The sequence below is a fragment of the Erpetoichthys calabaricus genome, chromosome 3 (genome assembly GCF_900747795.2).
Source record: "Erpetoichthys calabaricus chromosome 3, fErpCal1.3, whole genome shotgun sequence".
Lineage (NCBI taxonomy): Eukaryota > Metazoa > Chordata > Cladistia > Polypteriformes > Polypteridae > Erpetoichthys > Erpetoichthys calabaricus.
In genome coordinates, this window is record NC_041396.2 from 21,221,845 (window position 1) to 21,243,555 (window position 21,711).

At 38.4% G+C, this 21,711-nt stretch overlaps 1 protein-coding gene across 1 annotated transcript; it reads right to left on the bottom strand.

The window, feature by feature from the left end:
* Positions 1–1,731: 1,731 nt before the first annotated feature.
* On the bottom strand, positions 1,732–20,258 carry LOC114647807 (uncharacterized). Its single transcript, XM_028796455.2, has 4 exons — positions 20,180–20,258; positions 17,730–17,796; positions 14,771–14,892; positions 1,732–5,558 (listed from the first exon to the last, which is right to left on the bottom strand). Exons 3-4 carry the CDS (start codon positions 14,868–14,870, stop codon positions 1,855–1,857), a joined length of 3,804 nt encoding a protein of 1,267 aa, XP_028652288.2. The 5' UTR covers positions 14,871–14,892; positions 17,730–17,796; positions 20,180–20,258; the 3' UTR covers positions 1,732–1,854.
* Between the last annotated feature and the right edge of the window lie 1,453 nt (positions 20,259–21,711).

Sequence of the window (21,711 nt, forward strand, 5' to 3'; positions counted from 1 at the left end):
AGGCACTATATCATAGATAGATAGATAGATAGATAGATAGATAGATAGATAGATAGATAGATAGATAGATAGATAGATAGATAGATAGATAGATAGATAGATAGATAGATAAGAAAGGCACTATATCATAGATAGATAGATAGATAGATAGATAGATAGATAGATAGATAGATAGATAGATAGATAGATAGATAGATAGATAGATAGATAGATAGATAGATAGATAAGAAAGGCACTATATCATAGATAGATAGATAGATAGATAGATAGATAGATAGATAGATAGATAGATAGATAGATAGATAGATAGATAGATAGATAGATAAGAAAGGCACTATATCATAGATAGATAGATAGATAGATAGATAGATAGATAGATAGATAGATAGATAGATAGATAGATAGATAGATAGATAGATAGATAGATAGATAGATAGATAGATAAGAAAGGCACTATATCATAGATAGATAGATAGATAGATAGATAGATAGATAGATAGATAGATAGATAGATAGATAGATAGATAGATAGATAGATAGATAGATAGATAGATAGATAAGAAAGGCACTATATCATAGATAGATAGATAGATAGATAGATAGATAGATAGATAGATAGATAGATAGATAGATAGATAGATAGATAGATAGATAGATAAGAAAGGCACTATATCATAGATAGATAGATAGATAGATAGATAGATAGATAGATAGATAGATAGATAGATAGATAGATAGATAGATAGATAGATAGATAGATAGATAGATAGATAGATATGTATTGTAATAGTTTGTTTCATTTTTTCCAGAGATACTTTATAAAACATTTTATTTGGCTTTACTGCATTACTAAACCAGTGTAGTTATATTCATCGGGTTTCCAAAACTTTTCCATCTTTTGCTTTCTAATGGGGTTCAGGCAATGAGTGTGACTCGACGACATGTCTGAAAATAATTCCACTCTTCAAGTGTCTTTGTTTTCAAAATTTCAAAGCAAAACAGTTTACACAAAAATAAAGACAATAATTGATAATACAAAAGAAAAGTTCTTATATGAGATGTTTCTGTTCAAGTCTTGTATATCTTGTTATGTTTCTTTGAGTTTCTCCCTGTAAGTTCTCTATATAACTTACAGTCATATGTCCATATGTCAAACATACACACATGACATGTGAATATTCAGAACACTGCACGCCATTGTTACCCCAATAAAAACAAGGCAGATCAAAGAGTTCTGTTTCTATCTAACTAAACACTGGAGTTTAGATAAAGCTGAGCACTAAGGAAGTCCTATTTCAAGTTAGCTTTAGGTGTTAAACAGAATTGTCATTTATCTACAATATGTACTTATGAGAACTCACATTCTAAACAAATGAAGCATTCACTTATTAAAATTAAACATTTTAAGACTAGCTCTTACAAACAAGTTAAATGATTTATTGAGAAAATGTTTGTATCTGATGTTTCTTTCAACCACTGGTTGTAAATGTTTAGTAAAAGTGCTGAGAGGCGGCTGTGAGGGCAGCCAAATGGCACAATAACAAATAAAACGTGGTGTCAGCATTAAACCTGAGGGTTCTGAAGCTGCATAAAATTGTAAGAGAATAACATAAGAGCATTATGTCATATCTGTAAGTACAGTTATGAGTTGACATTAGTGAATATAAGTGATATATATATATATATATATATATATATATATATATATATATATATATATATATATATATCTTTTGCATATGGACTTTTTATTTGCATGCATAGATAAGATTGCATGTTCCAAACGTATTAACAATAGTATGGTGGAGGTTGATGCACTTGGATCCCTCTTTAGAATACTGCATTTCTTTTACTTTAACCTGTAAGCCAATTCTTGAAAGTGTTAAAGCTTGGCAAAGTAAATTTTGATGTGTTATTCTCTGATTTATTCTTTTCAACCTTAGCGATTATCAGAGCTTGTTGCTTCATGCTTTTCAGTGCATCAATGCGATCCAGGAAGCCTGGTTTGGCTTCATCTTCTTCGCCTTTGATGAGTAGATCAATGTATTCTGGGGTAGACAGAGGGTTGGGCTTCAGTGCTATTTCTTTCAGGCGAGCAAGGCACAAGGACGTTTGCTCCATGAGCTGCAGCACTTGGCTTTTTAACTGCTCAATTTCTTCAGTTTGCTTCTGCATAATCTGCTGGGTGTTTAGTTTTTCTCCATAAGCTTTCTCATACTTTTTCTTCACGTCATAGGCTGTTCTTTTTTCTTTTGTTTTTACATAAGTCCACCTGTACTTTTGATTAAAGTGAACATTCCAGACACATTTTCCAGGACAAACATTACAGTATCCATTAGCATTCATTGCAGCACAGCCATGCTTTCTTCCATCATCTGGAATGCCACATGGGTGATGACAGGTGAAATGGCAATTGGCACAGTTGGTAATAAATTCACCAGGTGTTGTAATTTGAATCTGAATAGGTTTATTTATATCGAATTCAATTTCATAATTCTTGTTTGTGCTGATCTCAGCTTCATGTTTCTCCAGGACCTGCCTAAGTTTTTGAATTTGATCCATTTTTGACAGCCCAATCTGGATTTGGGGTTGTAACCCTTGAACTGCGGTCTCCAGTTGCTTGCGCTCTTTAAGAACTTCCCTTGTTAGGCGCAAACTTTTTGTTTCCAGCTTGATTACAGAATCAAAAAACTGTTTTAGGCTCTTTGTCCCCATCTTCCAGAACATTTTGTCAAAGTTATCATCATCTTCACTCTCTTCATCTTTGTCACTACTTGTATTTTTAGATAGTGAATTATCTGCAAACAAGGCTGAATTGTTAAACTTGAAATGAACAGGAATTCCTTTTTTCCCTTTGGGACAGGGCACACCAGAAACACTGATCGCTTCTAGGACAGGTGGCTTTTGTCCATCAGCAAATGTGACAAGTAGCTGTATGTTCTCCGCAATGTCTTTACCAAATATGGAGAGAATTGCATCAAACACGTACTTCTGTGCATGCGTCAAGCGAGCCAGTGATGCTTGGGTTACAAAGCACACTGCGTCAATCTGATCTATGCCACTTGAAGAGGAAAAAAACTCCCGGATATGTTCAGTAATCAATTGGTCTCTCTTGATTCCTCGTGTGTCTCCAAATCCGGGTGTGTCTATGATTGTAATGGAGTATGGAATGCTGAATCCATCTTGATAGTTGATTTCATAGGCTGTGATTGTGGAGGTCTGACTCTCTGCTTGGGATTTGGATGAACCTTCATCTATTAATTTGAATCGATAGCCATCTTCCCATTTAACTCCCAAGATGTAGTTGATCATTCCATTGATTAAGGTGGTCTTCCCGGCTCCTGTTGCTCCAAGAACCATTATTGTTTTCCGGCTCTTTGAGTGGGCCTTCCCAAATTTGCATTTCCTACAGTTTCCATCCTTATCAACAAAAGATTCTTTCAAAGGAATTGTGTAAATATCTGGAGGTCCTTTGCTCACTAATTTACTCTGTCTTTGAATCTTCTCCGAAATGTTTTTACACTCCTGAAGCGTGGACACCACTAATTCACTGCTGGGGGCACTTCTGCCTTTATCACCACAATCAGCCAGCACTCTGATAACATACTCTGTTTGAGGATTGAGCCCTCGGATTACACACTCAGTAGAGTTCTCAGCCACTTCAGTCCACTTGGTCTGATCATTGTTGAGGTCTCTTTGTTTTTTGAATTGAATTATATAGTTTTGGATGTTGACTTCACTTCCTATGACAGTCGGCTTCTCCCATCTTGCTGCTATTTCATTGGAGTCAATGGTAATAGTCGAAAGCTGGCTAGGTGGGCTTGTGGGGAGTGTTTGAACTTTTCCAGTTGCATTACTGGGACTAGTAGTACCAAAAATGCAAACTGCTCTGCTTCGGAAGACATAAACTGAGTTAGGACTCAAGCCTTGGACTGTAAAGTGGTCTTCTTTCTCTGACGTGTCCACAGAACTCCATTCATCTTGTCCTTCGATGGTGTACTCTATTCTGTAGTGAACGACACTCTCACAGCCAGCCTCTGGATGGGACATCTTCAGAGTCACACTCTCATGAGTCACCTCGCAGACACCTGGTACACCAGAAATGGAAGGAAGTTGAAGATTTTCATTCTTCTTTATTCCTTCGTCATAAAGATAAACAGATGCTCCAGGATAAGATCGATTTTCTGAGGATGCTACTATAAATGCTGTATCAGGATTATTTTTATTTGCTGCTGCAACTTCAAAGAACAACTTAGCCTTCTGTATCATTTTCTCAGCCACAGAGTGCATTGAAAACCATGGCTTCTCTTCTTGATTTGTGAGTATCTCTGATGAGACACAGTGAGGACCTGACTCCATTAACGGTCGACTAAGAAATTCTTTGAGAGTTGAAATGTAGGATTCTTTATTCTTCAGGGATGTGAATGTAAAGCAGACCACATATTTAGATGTTTGATTCAGCACTTCTCTATTTAGCTCTGCTTCTGAAGATGTCATTTTTATATCTTTCAGTTTTTGCATATATCCTGTGAGACAGCTGAGCTCCTTATCTTTATATTCTAGCCAACTGCTTAATCTAAAGTAACTAAAGGGTGACTCTTCTTTAAATTTCAACAAATCTGCCAGAACAGTTTCTTGTTTACCTCCACCACGAATGGCTGGCAGAACTTCAGCTAAATTTCTTTGAAAAATCATTTTGTATTCTAAACACTTTTTGTTAAAGTAACGAATCTTATTCTGAACGTCAGGAAATTGAATGGCGGCTGCCTCTTTCATCAAGTCATTGCACCTCATTTCAAGCTCACTGAACTCATCCAGGATGCTTTGTGACTGATTAACCAAACTTACGCTTATGTGACGAACAATCTGAGCCGCTTTGGAATCTAAAAGAATTAAAGGGTATAGCCATACCCTCATAGGGATCGCATGTTCTCCATTATGCCCAATTTTTTGGGGGAGAGAAGCATAAACTTTAATGGCCTCTTCATATGAAACCGGATTGCTATCCAGAGCCACATCTCCATAAAACTGGCAGGTAAATTTTTGAATATTTGCTCGTTCTGCATCTGTCATTTTAAGTGATCCCTCGCCTTCGATTGAAATAAATGGTATTTTCCTGATCATTACTTGCAGATTACCTTGTATATCTTGCATGCTTTCATCATGAGATGTTTCTTGATCAAACAGAAAAAATGCCTGAGCACCATAAAGTATCCCAGTGACAACATGAGTTGCTATTCCCTGCTCAAACACATACGGGTGCTGCACGTTGCCCAGTCCTAAGTGATTCATGGTGAGCTGTGTAAACTTTGTTGTCGTCTTGTATTGTAGGGTAACACGGGCCTGGCGTTTTGAAGTCTTGTTGTCTTTTAGATATTTTGCAGATCCTTTCACTTCAACCAAACCTCCCAAGAAACTTGCTTTCAAGGAGGCCTCCACATTCAGAGCAGACGATTTGTCCTCAATAGAATCTGAGGCGATAATATGAAACTCAGAGTTACGCTGAGATTGGGTTGCAATATCCTGTTTTAATGACTCCAAATCCCAAAGAGACATAGCTGTAGAAAATAAATGTATAATTAGGTTAATTAACACTTATGTCTACTTTTATAGTATACTTAAAGCTAAATGCATAGCAGATTTAAAAGTCCAGTTGTGTTAGCTATAGTCTTCTAACAGTGTTAATAAATCCACTGTCAGCTTGTTGAGTGATAAATAAATATAATGTGTAGATGACATTTTATTACACCTCATGTAACAGATTCACACAATTTGCAATCTTACCATAATTAATTACCACTTCATACCTGCCATTCCAAGTTCCCCACTCCGCTCCATTTCTTTTCTTTATGGAGTTACATTTTATTCTCAATAAAATTTAAGAGTCTCATTGTCACTAGGAGAGGTGGTGGCACTGAATTGCGTAAGGCAGTTGTGCTTCTTGCCCCTCTTGAGTTTGCTTTTTCCTGTTTCATTTCCTAGCAAAGTTAAGGTATATTTTGAGACTTTAGTGAACGTTTTGTTAAGTTTGTCCCTTCAGTTCTCTGCTTTTTAGATTTGTCCATTAGTGTATTTATAGGGGATAAACATAATACCATTATTTTAATACTGGAAAGATGCTATGTTGGTACCGGGTCCTGCTGTAACTGTTCTTTGATTAATTCACCTTAAGAGTTCAAATCTTATTTATTATAAAATGAATTTATATTTGCAATCTGAAACCTTATTTATATTAACTAAGGAAGTGAGAGGATACCTGAGGAGTGGAAACGGTGTACTGGTGCCGATATTTAAGAATAAGGGGGATGTGCAGGACTATAATAACTACAGGGGGATAAAATTGATGAGCCACAGCATGAAGTTATGGGAAAGAGTAGTGGAAGTTCAGTTAAGAAGTGAGGTGATGATTAGTGAGCAGCAGTATGGTTTCATGCCAAGAAAGAGAACCACAGATGCATTGTTTGCTCTGAGGATGTTGATGGAGAAGTACAGAGAAGGCCAGAAGGAGTTGCATTGAGTCTTTGTGGACCTGGAGAAAGCATATGACAGGGTGTCTCGAGAGGAGCTGTGGTATTGTATGAGGAAGTCTGGAGTGGCAGAGAAGTATGTAAGAGTTGTACAGAATATGTACGAGGGAAGTATGACAGTGGTGAGGTCTGCGGTAGGAGTGATGGATGCATTCAACGTGGAGGTGGGATTACATGAGCCTTTTCTTATTTGCAATGGTGATGGACAGGTTGACAGATGAGATCAGACAGGAGTACCTGTGGACTATGATGTTTGCTGATGACATTCTGATCTGTAGCGATAGCAGTGAGCAGTTTGAGGAGACCCTGGAGAGGTAGAGATCTGCTCTAGAGAGGACAGGAATGAAGGTCAGTAAGACCAAAACAGAATACATGTGTGTGAATGAGAGGGAGGTCAGTGGAATGGTGAGGATGCAGAGAGTAGAGTTGGTGAAGGTGGATGAGTTTAAATACTTGGGATCAACAGTAGAGAGTAATGGGTGAAAAAGAGAGTGCAGGCAGGGTGGAATGGGTGGAGAAGAGTGTCGGGAGTAATTTGTCACAGATGGGTATCAGCAAGAGTGAAAGGGAAGGTCTACAGGATGGTAATGAGATCAGCTATGTTATATGGGATGGAGACGGTGGCACTGACCAGAAAGCAGGAGACAGAGGTGGAAGTAGCAGAGATAAAGATGCTAAAATGTGCATTGGGTGTAACGAGGATGGACAGGATTAGAAATGAGGACATTAGAGGGTCAGCTCAAGTTGGATGGTTGGGAGACAAAGAGAGGCGAGATTACGTTGGTTTGGACATGTGCAGAGGAGAGATGATAAGTATATTGGGAGAAGGATGCTAAGGATAGAGCTGCCAGGCATGAGAAAAAGAGTAAGGCCTAAAAGGAGGTTTATGGATGTGGTGAGAGAGGACATGCAGGTGATGGGTGTAACAGAACAAGATGCAGAGGACAGGTGGATATGGAAGAAAATGATCCACTGTGGCAGCCCCTAACAGGAGCAGCCAAAAGAAGAAGAAGAATCTGAAACCTTATTGACTTGTTGCTCTGGAATACCTAAAACAGTGTAAGACATTTTAATTTAAATGCACACAAAGGGCAGTAATTCAATCTAATACTCCACCCAAAAAGGATTGCTTTTGTATGTTGCTTACCCCATGTAGTTTGTAACATAAGCTCTTTCAGATATTCTCAGGTTTCTGGCTGAGAAAAATTTTTAATCTCATAATTTCCACTAAACATATAAGATTAACAGGAAGGAAGCATTCCCATAATACTGTGATTTGTAACTGAAGACAGGACTCTTGACCAGTGAATGAGGGACAGAGGCAGATCCTCAATTCAAGTGCACAATATTATGGGAAAGCGAATTTTCGGTTTATCTTGTAAAGATAAGTGTTTTGGAAGTTAAGCATTAATAATAGTTTAATTTTTCAAATTGTGAACCTATAAATGAAAAATGGATGTGTGAAGTGTATGACATGAGTTACATTGCCACTGTTCCTTCACTTTAATAATGTACCAGATGGTTGACATGACCATTCCTGGGGGGTATTTTCCGTACGTCGCGTAAATCATCTGAGATCAGATGCCTCATCTTGGATGAGTTAATGCCGGTGAAACTCATCTAGTAGACTAGTCGAGCTGGATCTAATCATCAGAGATGAATGCACGCGCCCGCGCTGATTGAAAAGCCCATATATATTGAGTCTAGAAAACATGATCAGCAAGTCTTTTGTCAATTTGTTTTGTAACAAAATGACAAAAGAACGGCCATATTTTTTTTCACACAAGCGGAGCAGGACCTTTTATTCGAAGGACATGAAGAATTTCAAGATTTAATATGCACAAGAGGTAACACTGCAAAAGCAGCCCAAACCAGAAAATACGGCTGGCAAATAAGTGACAGAAAAATTAAACTCTAAGTAGTGTGCATTGTACTTACTGAATGCAGCGTTTCATTTCGTATGTGTCAGATTAATTATTATTTATTATGTCATAATTCCAGATCAAACGTGAGCACAAGGAGAACATGGGAACAGGTTAAAGTGAAGTACAAGAATATACTTCAAACTGGTAAATATTGGTATATAACTATTTAAAGAATTGTTGACATAAAGAATCCTATATAATGTAAAGAACATTAATTTTAAAGCTAACAGGAAGGCAAAAAAGCAAAAAACAGGTGGAGGTCCATGCGGTCCAGACCTAACCCCTACAGAAGAGTTGGCTCTCCAGCAAAATGCCCATTGCCCTGTTTCTGAGGGCATTCCAGGGGGAAGCTCCTCCTCAGAACCAGTGGCAGGATGCAGTGGTCACTTCATTTCAGGTAAAGGATGGTCATTGCATATATTTGTCCTCAATGTGTGCCATAGGTATGTTCCATATAGCCCTTTTTTTTTGTTGTTGGGTCAGTTGCAGGGAATGTCATATCCCTACAACTTGTGTCTGACCAACGAGATATTGACGAAGGTCAAATATTTGATGAAGACACTGTGTCTAATTATTCATCAGGAGGAGAGGTACATTTTCCAGATAATGTTTGATCAGACTCCACTCTGATCAGTCCCATGTGCTCCAATCCCATTTGGAAATCCTGGTAATGAGAATGTTAGGCTGATTGTGAGATTCTTTATGGAACTGTGGGTGTTTTTGCCTGTGTATTACCTACCTGCAATGGCATGAAACACCTCTTTTATTGTCTGCACACACAGTGTCCAGGAAACACTATGAAAACCCAAAGGAAATATTTCAGAGCCAAACAGACTTTACGAATTGCCTGGCAAACTGCACCTTTAGATTTTTTCTGTATCGCCTACAGTACAGTATATAAAAAAAGTGCCGCTTGCAAAAATCCGCAAAGCAATGCCTACTGTCTGTGTGGTTGTGAGAGCCCCACTTCGCCTAGTTTGACTTCGAATATAAGGTGCTAATAAATCTTTGAGGTACAATATTACAACAACCCCCCCACGGCTAAAGCGGTAACTTTCGAAAAGAATTTCCTCCAGGAGCTAAAAAGGATCTTGCTGATCGTGCAAAACCCTCTCTATATGAAATTCATCCATCCATCCATCCATTTTCCAACCCGCTGAATCCGAACACAGGGTCACGGGGGTCTGCTGGAGCCAATCCCAGCCAACACAGGGCACAAGGCAGGAACCAATCCTGGGCAGGGTGCCAACCCACCGCAGCTATATTAAATTCTCTTCTTATAATTTGCGCACCGATATCAATTGGTTGCTCATTCATGAACGGTGAAGCCATGACTGAATGAATTCCACGCACGGACACTGATTAAGTGTGTGAGCTAATTCTTATTTACATCGAACAAACTTGCTCCGAGCAGGGTTGAGGATTTGGATGTGCTGCTATGACAAGACATCCAGCAAGAGTTTCGAAAAACCAACAGATCCAGGATTGTCAACAATTACATCTGGCTAAACGGGTAATCCACGTACGAAAAATACTCCCCTGGTGTTTCTGCTATCTCTCCGATGAGTTTGATTTGTTTTCTCAGCTTAATGATGGACTGTTTTTACTTGTACGGACAGCTTTTTGGACCTCATATTGAGAGTTCACAGCGATGACTTCAAAATGCAAATTCCACAGTTAGAATCAACTGCAGACCTTTTACCTGCTGAAAATAATGAGGGGCTTGCTAACACCTGGCTATGGAACAGATTGTCAGTCAAATGTCCATATACTTTTGAGCCCATGTAAATGAGCGACCATGTATAAAATGGCTGCCATTCCCAAATGGCTCACACGGTATTTTCGTTAAATGCTTTGAATTAATGCTGAAAGCCTACACTTCAGTCATGTAATGATTTCTTCATTTCAGATTCATTGTGGTGGCATACAGAGCCAAAATGATAAAAACCGAGTCACTATCCAAACTGTAACCTAACTTAACTGTAAAGCAGGTGAAATTTCCTCCTTTTGAATTACAATTCCAAAAAAGTTCAGACAGTATGGAAAATGCTAATCATAAAAAAGGAATAATTTGTAAATTCTATTAACCTTGTACTATACTGAAAAAACTTTAACAACACAATTACCTGCTGTTTTAGCTTATGAATGTATTAGTTGTTTTGAAAGTATACATTCAGGTCAAATCTGATGACAGCAACACAGTCGAGTGTTTCCCACTATGTAACATCATCATTTCTTTTAATGACACAAATTAAGCGTTTGGGCACTGGAGACACAAGTTATTTCATTTTAGCAAGTAGAATCTTCCCCTGTTCATCGATTATGCAGGTATTCAGCTACACAATTATAGGGGGCCTTTGTTGCCGTATTTTGCCCTTCATCCTGCACCACACAGGTCAGGCCAATCTTATACTTGCACTCTCTGTTTACGCAGCCATGCTTTTGTAATCTGGGCAGAATGTGTTTTGGTGCTATCCAACTAGAAGGTGCAGGGACTTCCCTGGAAAGTACAGCAGCATATGTTGCGCCAAGATATGTACATTTCTTTTTACATCAATGGTGATTGCAAGATACCCATATCATGGGCATTACCACACCCCCATACCATTGCAGACGTTGCCTTTTAGCCCTAATGCTGATAACAGCTTGAATGGTTCTTCTCCTCTTTGGCCCAGAGAACACAATGGCTGTTATTCCTTTCTCCAAAAACTATTTTAAATGTTCACTTTGTGCCACAAAGCATGACTTCACTATGCGACTTTCCATCTCAGATGAGACCGAGCCTGGAGACGAGTTGGCAGTGCTTCTGGCTTCTGCACTGCATAGTAAAGCCTTAACTTGCATCTGTGGGTGCCATGGCGAATGGTGTTGAGTGAACAAGGTTTATTGAAAGTATTCCTAAACCCATGACATGGTATCCATTAGAGACACGTGATGGTTGTTTAAGACAGTTGGAGACTGGAGATAATGAACATTCAGAAGTGGTTTTCAACTTCAACTTTTTTTTTTTTAACTTATGGTATTTATGCTATTTGTATGAGACGTTGCGTTATGTTTTAAGCAGCTTCAAATCTACCAAGTGAAATTCCTGTACATTAAAGTACTGGTGAATAAAAGTGATTCTGATATGACCATGTTCTTTGAATCTTTTAACTACATTGTGAATTGTAGAAGGTGAAATGTCCAAAATCTGGGCAACGTTGTTTTCAAACTGCCAGATTATTCACTAAGAAATCTGTTGGAAAATTGTCGAGCCTCAAACCCATCCTTGCTTGTGTACAAAAATATGATTGCCTCACCATTTTCACATCACCTTGTTATTTCAGCTTGTCACATCATTATTAGTCTTAAACTACCCTGTTCCCAGTTTTTTGGAATGTGTTGGAATGCAACACAAACCAAACTTTAAAAGTATCTGTGAATCAGGTACAGAATACACTCGAGCTCCATATTTGCAAAGGACTCATCCATCCATCCATTTTCCAACCGGTGAATCAGAACACAGGGGTCTGCTGGAGCCAATCCCAACCAACACAGGGCGCAAGGCAGGAACATATCCCGGGCAAGGCGCCAGCCCACTGCAGGGCACACACACACACACCAAGCACACACCAGGGACAATTAAGAATCGCCAGTCCACCTAACCTGCTTGTCTTTGGACTATGGAAGGAAACTAGAGCACCCGGAGGAAACCCACGCAGATACAGGAAGAACATGCAAACTCCAAGCAGGGAGGACCTGGGAAGTGAACCCGGGTCTCCTTACTGCGAGGCAGCAGCGCTACTACTGCGCCACCATGCCGCCCTGCAAAGGATTCAGTCATTCAAAATAAAATCTTTTATCGAGCACATTTATCTCGTTTAAAATGGTCCAAAATGTTTTGGGGGCAAGATTCAACCTGTGAACATTGCAATCGAGCTCCAGCCTCACTGGGCCACATGTTCTCGGCATGCACCAAATTAATAACATTTTGGACAAATATCTTTGCATGCCTATCAGACAGCCTTGTTGTCACAATCACTCCTAACCCATTAACAGCTGCGTTTTATGGGCTTTCAGAGGGGCTTAAAGTGGAGAAGAACAAACAAACTGTAATTGCCTTTACTATACTACTAGTATGTAGACTTATATTGCTCAACTGGAAGAATCCCACCCCCCCACTTTTAAGTCAGTGGGTAACTGATGATCTGCACTACTTGAAATTGGAAAAAGAACAAATTCTCACTTAGATGTTCTGTTCAAAACTTTTTAAAAATATGGCAGGATCTAATCAATAACATTTTAGAATAAGCTTCCATTTCGGGGAAGAAAATACTCTTCTTTTCTTGCTCCTTTTATAGAGTAGCTAAATGCAGTTGATTAGGCAAAATATGAAATACCTTGTCTTTATGCTGTGTAAAGGACAGCCGGGTCCCATGCCCGGCAGGGACGCCCCTGCTGCATCTGTTCCGGGGGATCAGCCATGGACACTTCAATACCTCCGCCGGGACGCTTGGTGGCAGCCTCCCTGGCGGACGATGATTCCCCAACCTGGCGCTTGGCTCCATGGGAGATGGAGTCCTCCACAGCCTGGTTGGGGGCTCAGATGGCCGCTAGGGGGAGCTGCATGGAGTTTGCAGCCCGGCTGGTCGAATCTTCAGCCCAAGTGGGGTATAAAAAGGGCCAGCCACCACCACTCGAGGAGCCAGGGTCGGGAGGAGGAGGACTACGCTTGTGGAGGAGTGGTGGGAGAGAAGAAGAGAGTGCTGATATTGTTGTTGTGTGGAGTAGAGTGTTTTTGGGACTGTGTATTGCCTGTGGGTCACCGAGAAGACGTGTGCCCACGGGTGAAGAAGAAAATAAAAAAGTCCTTGTTTTATACGTGTCTCTGTGTCGTTCTGTGCCAGGTCAGGCGCATATATAGCGCCTTTTCTACAGCTGTTTTTGTTTAAACAAAAGTCAAAGTAAACTTACAAAGTACTACTTTTTATTTTTATTAAGATCTTCCATACTGCCCCTCCTTTAAACAGAATTAGGGTTATACATTTCCTAAAAATATTGTAATGCTTACCAAAAGATTTCTGTTACAAAAAGCCATACCACGAGTGGCTTCTGTTAACAGGTCAAATTGTATTTCTTCCCAGAAAAAAAATCCTAATCTATATATATAAAATCCCTATGTGCGTCCAGGTGTCCGTGTGTGGGTGTCTTCTGGTGAAGTGCGCATGCGCGATATTACTGTCAGAGAAAGTTAGAGGCGTTTTACGGAAATACAAACCAGTATTACTGCGAGAGGAATTTAAAGGTACACAATACAGTGATGTATATTACAGCCACATACAAGCCAGTATTACTGTCAGAGGAGATTAAATGCATATTACCAACGCGCACGCCTGTATTACCACCAGAGAAAATTAAAGGTATATTATGGACGTATATTACGGACATACAAGCCAGCGGACGTACAAGACGGTATCCTTCAATAAGGGCGCACACAAAAAGGCGAGCCTCAATTGGTCGCAGCGAATAAAGGCGCGCGTAAATAAAGATCTGCACCTGTTGCTCTTCACATATTTCAGAGCCATTTGAACTAAATTATCTACGCGCCCTTATTGAATAGAGCCGTACAAGACAGTATTACTGTCACAGAAAATTAAAGACACACAATACACGGCGGCAGCCCACGAAGAACGGTCAGCTCAGCAAGTAAACATCAACAAAAGAAAGGCTGAAAGAAAGAAAAATACGACCAACAAAAAGAATGAGGTCAAAGTCCCTTGCCATTTAATATAGACTGTTCCTACTAATGTTATGCACTACTGTTCTAGCGCCCATTATTGTAACGGGCTAAATGACTAGTGAATTTATAATAGAAGACTTGAAAAAACCAAAGTCTATTTAAGCTAAAAAACTCTATTGATAATTATAGATAAATACCATTTACTGGTGGTGCAGTTGTAGTGCTGCTGCCTTACAGTGAGAAGACCAGGGTTTGTGCCCCAAGTCCCCCATATGTGCAGTCTGCATGTTCTCCCCGTCTCCGTGTGGGTTTCCTCCAAGGGGTATGCAGAGCAGATGAATTGGAGACGCTAATACGGCCCTGGGGTGTGTGTGTTTGCAGTGTGATGAACAGGTTTTGTTCCTGCTTTGTGCTCTATGCAAACTGAGATTAGCCCAAGAGACCCTGGCCTGGATTAAATGGGTTAGAAAATAACATGACCATTTTCTTGTTATCTTGCTGAAGCAGTTGATTTTTTTTATTATTTTATTACATCATGCACATTTTTTTCCAGACACACATAGCTCTCTTACGTATAAAACATTTTTTTATTGAAATACCTGGAATGAGTGAGTCCTTACGACTGTCATAGAGCATGCCAAGCTGGAAAGGTCGACCAAGGGCTGCAATTTCCATTACTGAATTCTCCCCAGAAGACATTGTTAAAGATGGTAATTGTTACCTTTCATAAAGAAATGAAAATATTACATGTTGGATATATATTTGCACTCACTCTAATTGATTTCAGAATGTGTGTTGTTCCAATTTTATTACATTGCAGCAGACAGTGGTAAATGAACAAAGAGATAAACATCAATAACTATGTAACATTATACAATTGAAAACATAAATATGAGGCATAAACATTCTAAATTTATCACACAGAACAGGTAATCACCAAAAATACAAGTAACGCTGGTGGCACACTATACAGCATTTAGTCAGTGGAGATGTCAAACTCTGTAACCACTGTTTCTGGATCTCATCGCCTTGAGGATGTGTGAGGATGCAACTCCCTTCACAACAATTTAGTTTTCCATGTGCCCTCACCAGCTTTCTGCAGGACACCATAGCTCCATTCTGTGGTGTCCTGCTGAATATAATTAACCGGGCCATATTAGTCTTCAGCATTTGAAATAAAGATCAGAGAAATGACACATATCTGTATCCTTTCAGATGCACAAGAAGTGATGTAGAATGATTAATTAGATTACTGCCAAATGTCTGTGTCAGAGTAACACATATTTTGCACGTACAAATTACATTTTGAGAGCGAGTGACGCACTTGGGAAGTGTTTTGCGGTCACATGATTTTTAGGCAGCATTCTTGCATGACATCTCTTGTCACTACGTGATCTGTGTTGCCTGCCCGATCTGAGCACGCACCTGCACAAATACTGCCCGATCCACATGAGACAAGCACATGCAAATGCATGAGGAAGAACTTTAATGTTACGACAGTGCCTGATCTTTTTTATTTTACAACACGAGTCCCCTTCAGATTTGCCTCGTGCATGTGCTCTCTGCTTACTAAAAATTACTTTCATGACACTGCCCAATTTGTACTGCACATGTCTAATGTTTTATGACACACAAAGAAAAGTTGCGGCAGGATTTGCATTGCTCAGTCCGCATTAAGAAATAGAATTTCTGCCATTCTTGTTGTAGATTTTCCTCTCTTTCTCCCGCACAGGGGTGGAATTATGGCTTGTTAAGTTTGACATGATTGTATGGAATGTTGTTTTCTTCAAATGAAATCAATAAAATTAAAAGATAAAAAGTTTACTTACACAGTTTTGAACATCTCTTTACATAATCTGGAAGATTACAGAAGCCTCCGATTGGAAAATTGTCCTAATTGAGCTAAATGGGAATGCACCTGAAACTGCATTTAAGGAACTAGTGGCAACGTATTGTATCAGTGCATGCTCCCAATCTCTATCTCTCTCTCTGTCTCTTTAGGCCAGAGCCTTTTTGACTTTGGAAAAATCCAAGAAACTCAGCTAGTTCTCTTCCTCCTCAGGAGCAATTTCCAAACAATTAAAGGTACCACAAGCTTCTGTGCAAACAATTGTATACAAATACAAATATCTACGGACCACATAGATGCTACATCCTTCAGGACAGAGGCACAAATTAACTCCAAATACGTTCAACTAAACCCCAAAATAACTACAAAGGAACTCGTAATGGAGTATTATGCATTGGGAACCAATATATCTACATTTACCATTAAAAGGGTCCTGAATCATCATGGCCTGAATGGCTATCACACAAGGAATAAGCCCCTACTCCAAGACCGACAAAAGCTAGACTGAAGTTTGCAGCGGATCATCAGGACAAATACCTTCTTTTAGATGAGTGTTCTATAGTCAGATGAAACAAAAATGTAACTGTTTGGTCATAATGATCACTGCTATTTGAAGGAAGAAAGGTGAGACTCTTGTGCCAAACAATACCATCCCTGCTGTGAAGCACAGGGGTGGCAGCATCATAAGTGAGGGGGTGTTTTGCTAGCAAAGGGACTGGGGCACTTCATAAAAAAACTGTCATCCTGAAGAGGGAAGATTATCTATAAATTCTGAAACAATACCTTGAGACATCAGCCAGAAAGTTAAAATGTGGTCACTCATTTGTCTTCCAGCAGGACAATGATGCTAGGCATGTCTCCAACGGTATAACAAAATGGCTTAAACACACATGTATGTTTGGTTAAACATACTGTATGTAAAGAAGAGCCTCAACATTTCTTCACAAGGGCAGGGCTAATGGAATAATTGTATTGCATGTTGGCTTTAATGACATTCAACATTGACAGTCCAAACTCTCAAAGAATCCCTTATTCAGGCCACTGCATAGATCAGATGAAGCCTACAGTGGTCTCCTGGCCCTAAACACCTGGATGAGAACCTTCTGAGAGAGGAAAAACATCACGTTTATGGATAACTGGGATATCTTCTGGGAGACATGATGGCGAGTGTAAGGTACACCCTGAGGCAGGTTTGTGAGTGAGGATGGCCCCGCCCCCTCCCCCTCGGATGCGCCCAAATAAATGGGTACTGCAAGCGAACTATGATACTTAGCGCGATGAGAGAGGTTGCAGAATCAACCGGAATGTTCAAGCAATTTATAGAAAAAAACAGATCTAAATCTATTAAGCAGTTTTCTCGTTCGCTAGCTAAGTGGATGTAAGGTACACGCCCCAAGGCTTAGAGCGTAAGTGAGGAGGAACCCACCCCCCTCCCCTCGACCCGTTGCGTCTCTCTCGGATTCGGCCAAATAAATCAGTTCCATAAGTGAACTATGACACTTAGCGCGATGAGGGAAGTCGCAAAATCAACCAGAATGCTCAAGGAAATTATAGAAAAAAACCCGATCTAAATCCATTAAGTAGTTCTCTCGTGAAAAGCGGACAGACAGACAGACATTGGATTTTATATATACAGAGATTGTATTCAAACAGATTTACAGAACAACTCAGAAGAACAGAAACACAAAGAAATCAGTTTCTATCCTTACCTTCCACTTTTTAAATTCAAGAGTCACTTCACTTTCTACTCCAAGGCAGGTATAGGAATTTGATGGGCTGAAAAAAATGCATGAAATATTCATGTCACAAACATCAGCACTTATGTATTTAACTGCCTTCAGACATGAAATCTGATGTAATCGAGACACAGTAGCTACTTGCTCTCTGTGACCCTGACCTGGATAAGTAGGTTAAAAAATAAATGCATCTTTCATACTGACCACCACTTAAAAGTGCTTTACAAAAGAGATCTTCTTAACATAAACAATTAATTATATTATTAAATAACATGATAAATAATTAAACTTAATAATGTAATTATTTATTAAAAATATTACGCCAACAGGATGCTGGCAAAAGTGTCTTAAAAATGAAAAAGATAATATATAAATGGATATTTACATTTTCTTTAAAATGGATTTTAGTTAAATTTTGAAAAGGCCAAGTATGAAAAGCCATCAAGAAGTACTACGGAAAAAATACAAACATGAAGTAAGTGGATAGTCATTAGTAAACAGTAAAACAGTATGAAAAAGGTGACTACAAGAAAGTTGCATGAAACTTATGCTTGAGAAATTCCTTAAAATATTAATAAAAGTGCAGCAAACTTCAAAGGACTACATGATGTATGATATAACAATACAGAGTGCTCGTTTATAAAAAGATGCACCACATTCTCCTGAGTGTCTTGAAAATAAAATTACAAATTCTTTCTAAAAATACAAAATTTCCTAAACTGTTTTCCCAATTCATTACACAGAACACACTGTGTTTGCATTCTGTTCAGAGTTATGTCCGACCTTACAATTGAAAATCTTATGGGTGTCATTTGTATAATGCAGACTTTCACTTAATCACATTTATAGTGATGCTAACTACTGTGCTAGACTTGAAAATAATTTGATTTAGAGCAGGGATTCCCAGACTCGGTCCTGGGGACCCCCTGTGGCTGCAGGTTTTGGTTCCGATCAGCTTCTGTTTTTAATTGGACTCCTGAGCTAATTAAGCCAACTTTAATTTCCCAGAGTCTGTGTATTGGGAACAATATAGAAATTACAAAAGTAAGTTTGGTAAAATATATATAATATATGTACTAAGCAGTTATATGGGGAAAATATATTTTTCTTTCCTTTTAACATTTTCATTTTGATTTTCATTCTATTTATCCAGGTGTTCAAATTGTTTAATTAATTCCTTATTTACTAATTAGTGGGGCTGACACTAAAATAGCCGCAGCCATTCACGATTCAGTGTTGTTTGCCTGGGTGTCTGCTCTGCTCGTTGTTAATTGTCATTATTAAGATACAATGAAGAGCGCAAACTGCACATAGAAAGGGCGAAATATAATGAAATCAATAAAAGAGAGTTAAGAATTTAAATCTGTACCAAAAATAGAAATAAAATTACATATTCTTTCTAAAAATACTAAATTTCCTAAACTGTTTTCCCAATTCATTACACAGAACACATTGTGTTTGCATTCTGTTCAGAGTTATGTCCGGCCTTACAATTGAAAATCTTATGGGTGTCATTTGTATAATGCAGACTTTCACTTAATCACATTTATAGTGATGCTAACAACTGTGCTAGACTTGAAAATAATTTATGTGTGCCAAAAATAGAAATATTTCTAAATGTCTTATAAATGTAAAAATCATGCTGCTGTGCTTTTCTGAGGGAAAAAACAGCTAATTAAATGAGCTCAGTGTTATCAGTTATTGTCACTGATTATGAATCTGGTTGGAACAAAAACCTGCAGCCACAGTGGGCCCCCTGGACTGAGATTAAGAACTTTATGATTTTTTATTGAAAATGTCCTATATAGTAAATTAAACAGAATTGTACAGAACATAACAGAATCCATGCCCTGATAACAACCCTGCCCCCCAAATACATACCCCCTCACTACATATGGGGTTTTATGTTTTTATGCCCCTCTAATTAATTAAATACTTAATTGAGCTGCTACTGACTCTGTTATCACTCAGTGTATAATAAAAATAATAATTATTGATAATGTAACTATTTTAGTAGATGCTTTTATACCAGATGAGTTACAAAAGCATAAACAATATATTTGTGTTGCCAGAAAGTACAAAGTGAACAATCAATAATCAAACAAAAAAAAGTACAATACAAATTGTGTATGATTTGAGTCCATCTTATTGAATCCTAATTCACAAAAGTTTGGCCAGGATAAATTTTCCAGACACAGCTTATACAAACTAATATTTTCATAACATATCATTTTAAAAACTGTAACATTTTTCAGTCTTCTTAAAATTGTTAATAACCTCAAAAATTAAAATCCATCTATTTACGTTTCTGAAACTTGATTATTTAAAGTTTTTGCTATTCAAAGCCGTTCTGTTCCACACATTTCTGCATTTATATTTCTGATCATATATTAACTGGTTCATTGAAGGCAGTAAGTACTCACCAACAGAGACCTGAATCAGAACATCTTCAACTGAACGTGGCTGTCTTGAGAGCCTCTCATTAAATAGCCTGCAGGACGTGGTTAACTTCAGATTTTTGTAGAAGTGACTTTCCCTTTTTGGTCATTTTGTCTATACAAAGAGATAACTGTTTGTCTGTATAGTGTTAGTTTAATTTTCATTTTGACAGGCTCCTGCTTGTAGTACTTTTTAAGTTTCATTTTGACTGTTTCCTACTCCTTTGCACTTTTTTCTCTGAAGGCTGTTTTTGCTTGTGTAGATTCAGCATAAGTCTTATCACCCTTAAATAAAGTGATTTTGACAGTTCTACATATCTTTTTTATTTGGAATATACTGAAACTCTGCATATTATGCTAACATGATAGACTCCAAACCCTAACTGTCTTAAAATTTGGTAAATGGTTGGGTGCAGATGTTTCTATACATAGTGAAATGTCTCAGCCAAAAATATATATACAGTATATACTATATATATATATATATATATATATATATATATATATATATATATATATATATATATATATATATATATATATATTGAAACTTGGGATATTTTCCAATTTTATGTTAACTTTGTCGATGAGTTAGTTATTACAATTAATATGTGATGTTATATTCATTAAATGTTATTGTAGCAATGAGCCATATTCACTAATTAATTTCCCATTGGGATTAATAAAGTATCTATCTATCTATCTATCTATCTATCTATCTATCTATCTATCTATCTATCTATCTATCTATCTATCTATCTATCTATCTATCTATCTATCTATCTAATTACACAGACTGTAATTGAATTTGTTAGTAGGGTATATGGTTCTGGGCTATATGAGTCCACTTGTGGTAGACCACCTGGACACACTGAAGTTTTCCTATCGGACAAAGACTAGAGTGGAGAATGAAGTTATCTATTGTATCTGCTCCACAAAAATAATTCCCAGATAGACAAAACTGGTGGAACTATGAGGATCATGTTTTTGGATTTCCACAGTTCATTTGATACCATCCAGCCATCCATGTTAAGATGTAAACTCAGAGGTATGCAGTTGGATGAGCCTGTGGTGTCCTGGATAATGGAATATTAGTCAGGTAGACCGCAGTTTGTGCGACTCAAGGACTGTGTGAGCAACACTGGAACACCACAAGGAACACACCTGTCTCCTTTTATCTTCAGTCTGTACATCTCTGACTAGAAATATAACAGCAGGTCAAGTCAGTTGCAGAAATTCTCAGATGACCCTGCACTTATAGGGTGTTTTGATGAGGGTGATGAGAAAGAGCAGAGGAGTCGGGTAGAGAACTTTGTTTCTTGGTGCAGAAAGAATTGTCTGCAAAGTAACATCAGCCAAACCAAGGAATTGATTATTGACTTTCACCACACCAAAGAGCCTCTGTGCCTGGTCACTTTTCAGGGAGTGGATGTAGAGGTGGTGCACTTGTACAAGTACGTGGAGGCCCATATCAATGACAGACTGGACTGGTCTCATAACCATGAGGAGCTGTAAGA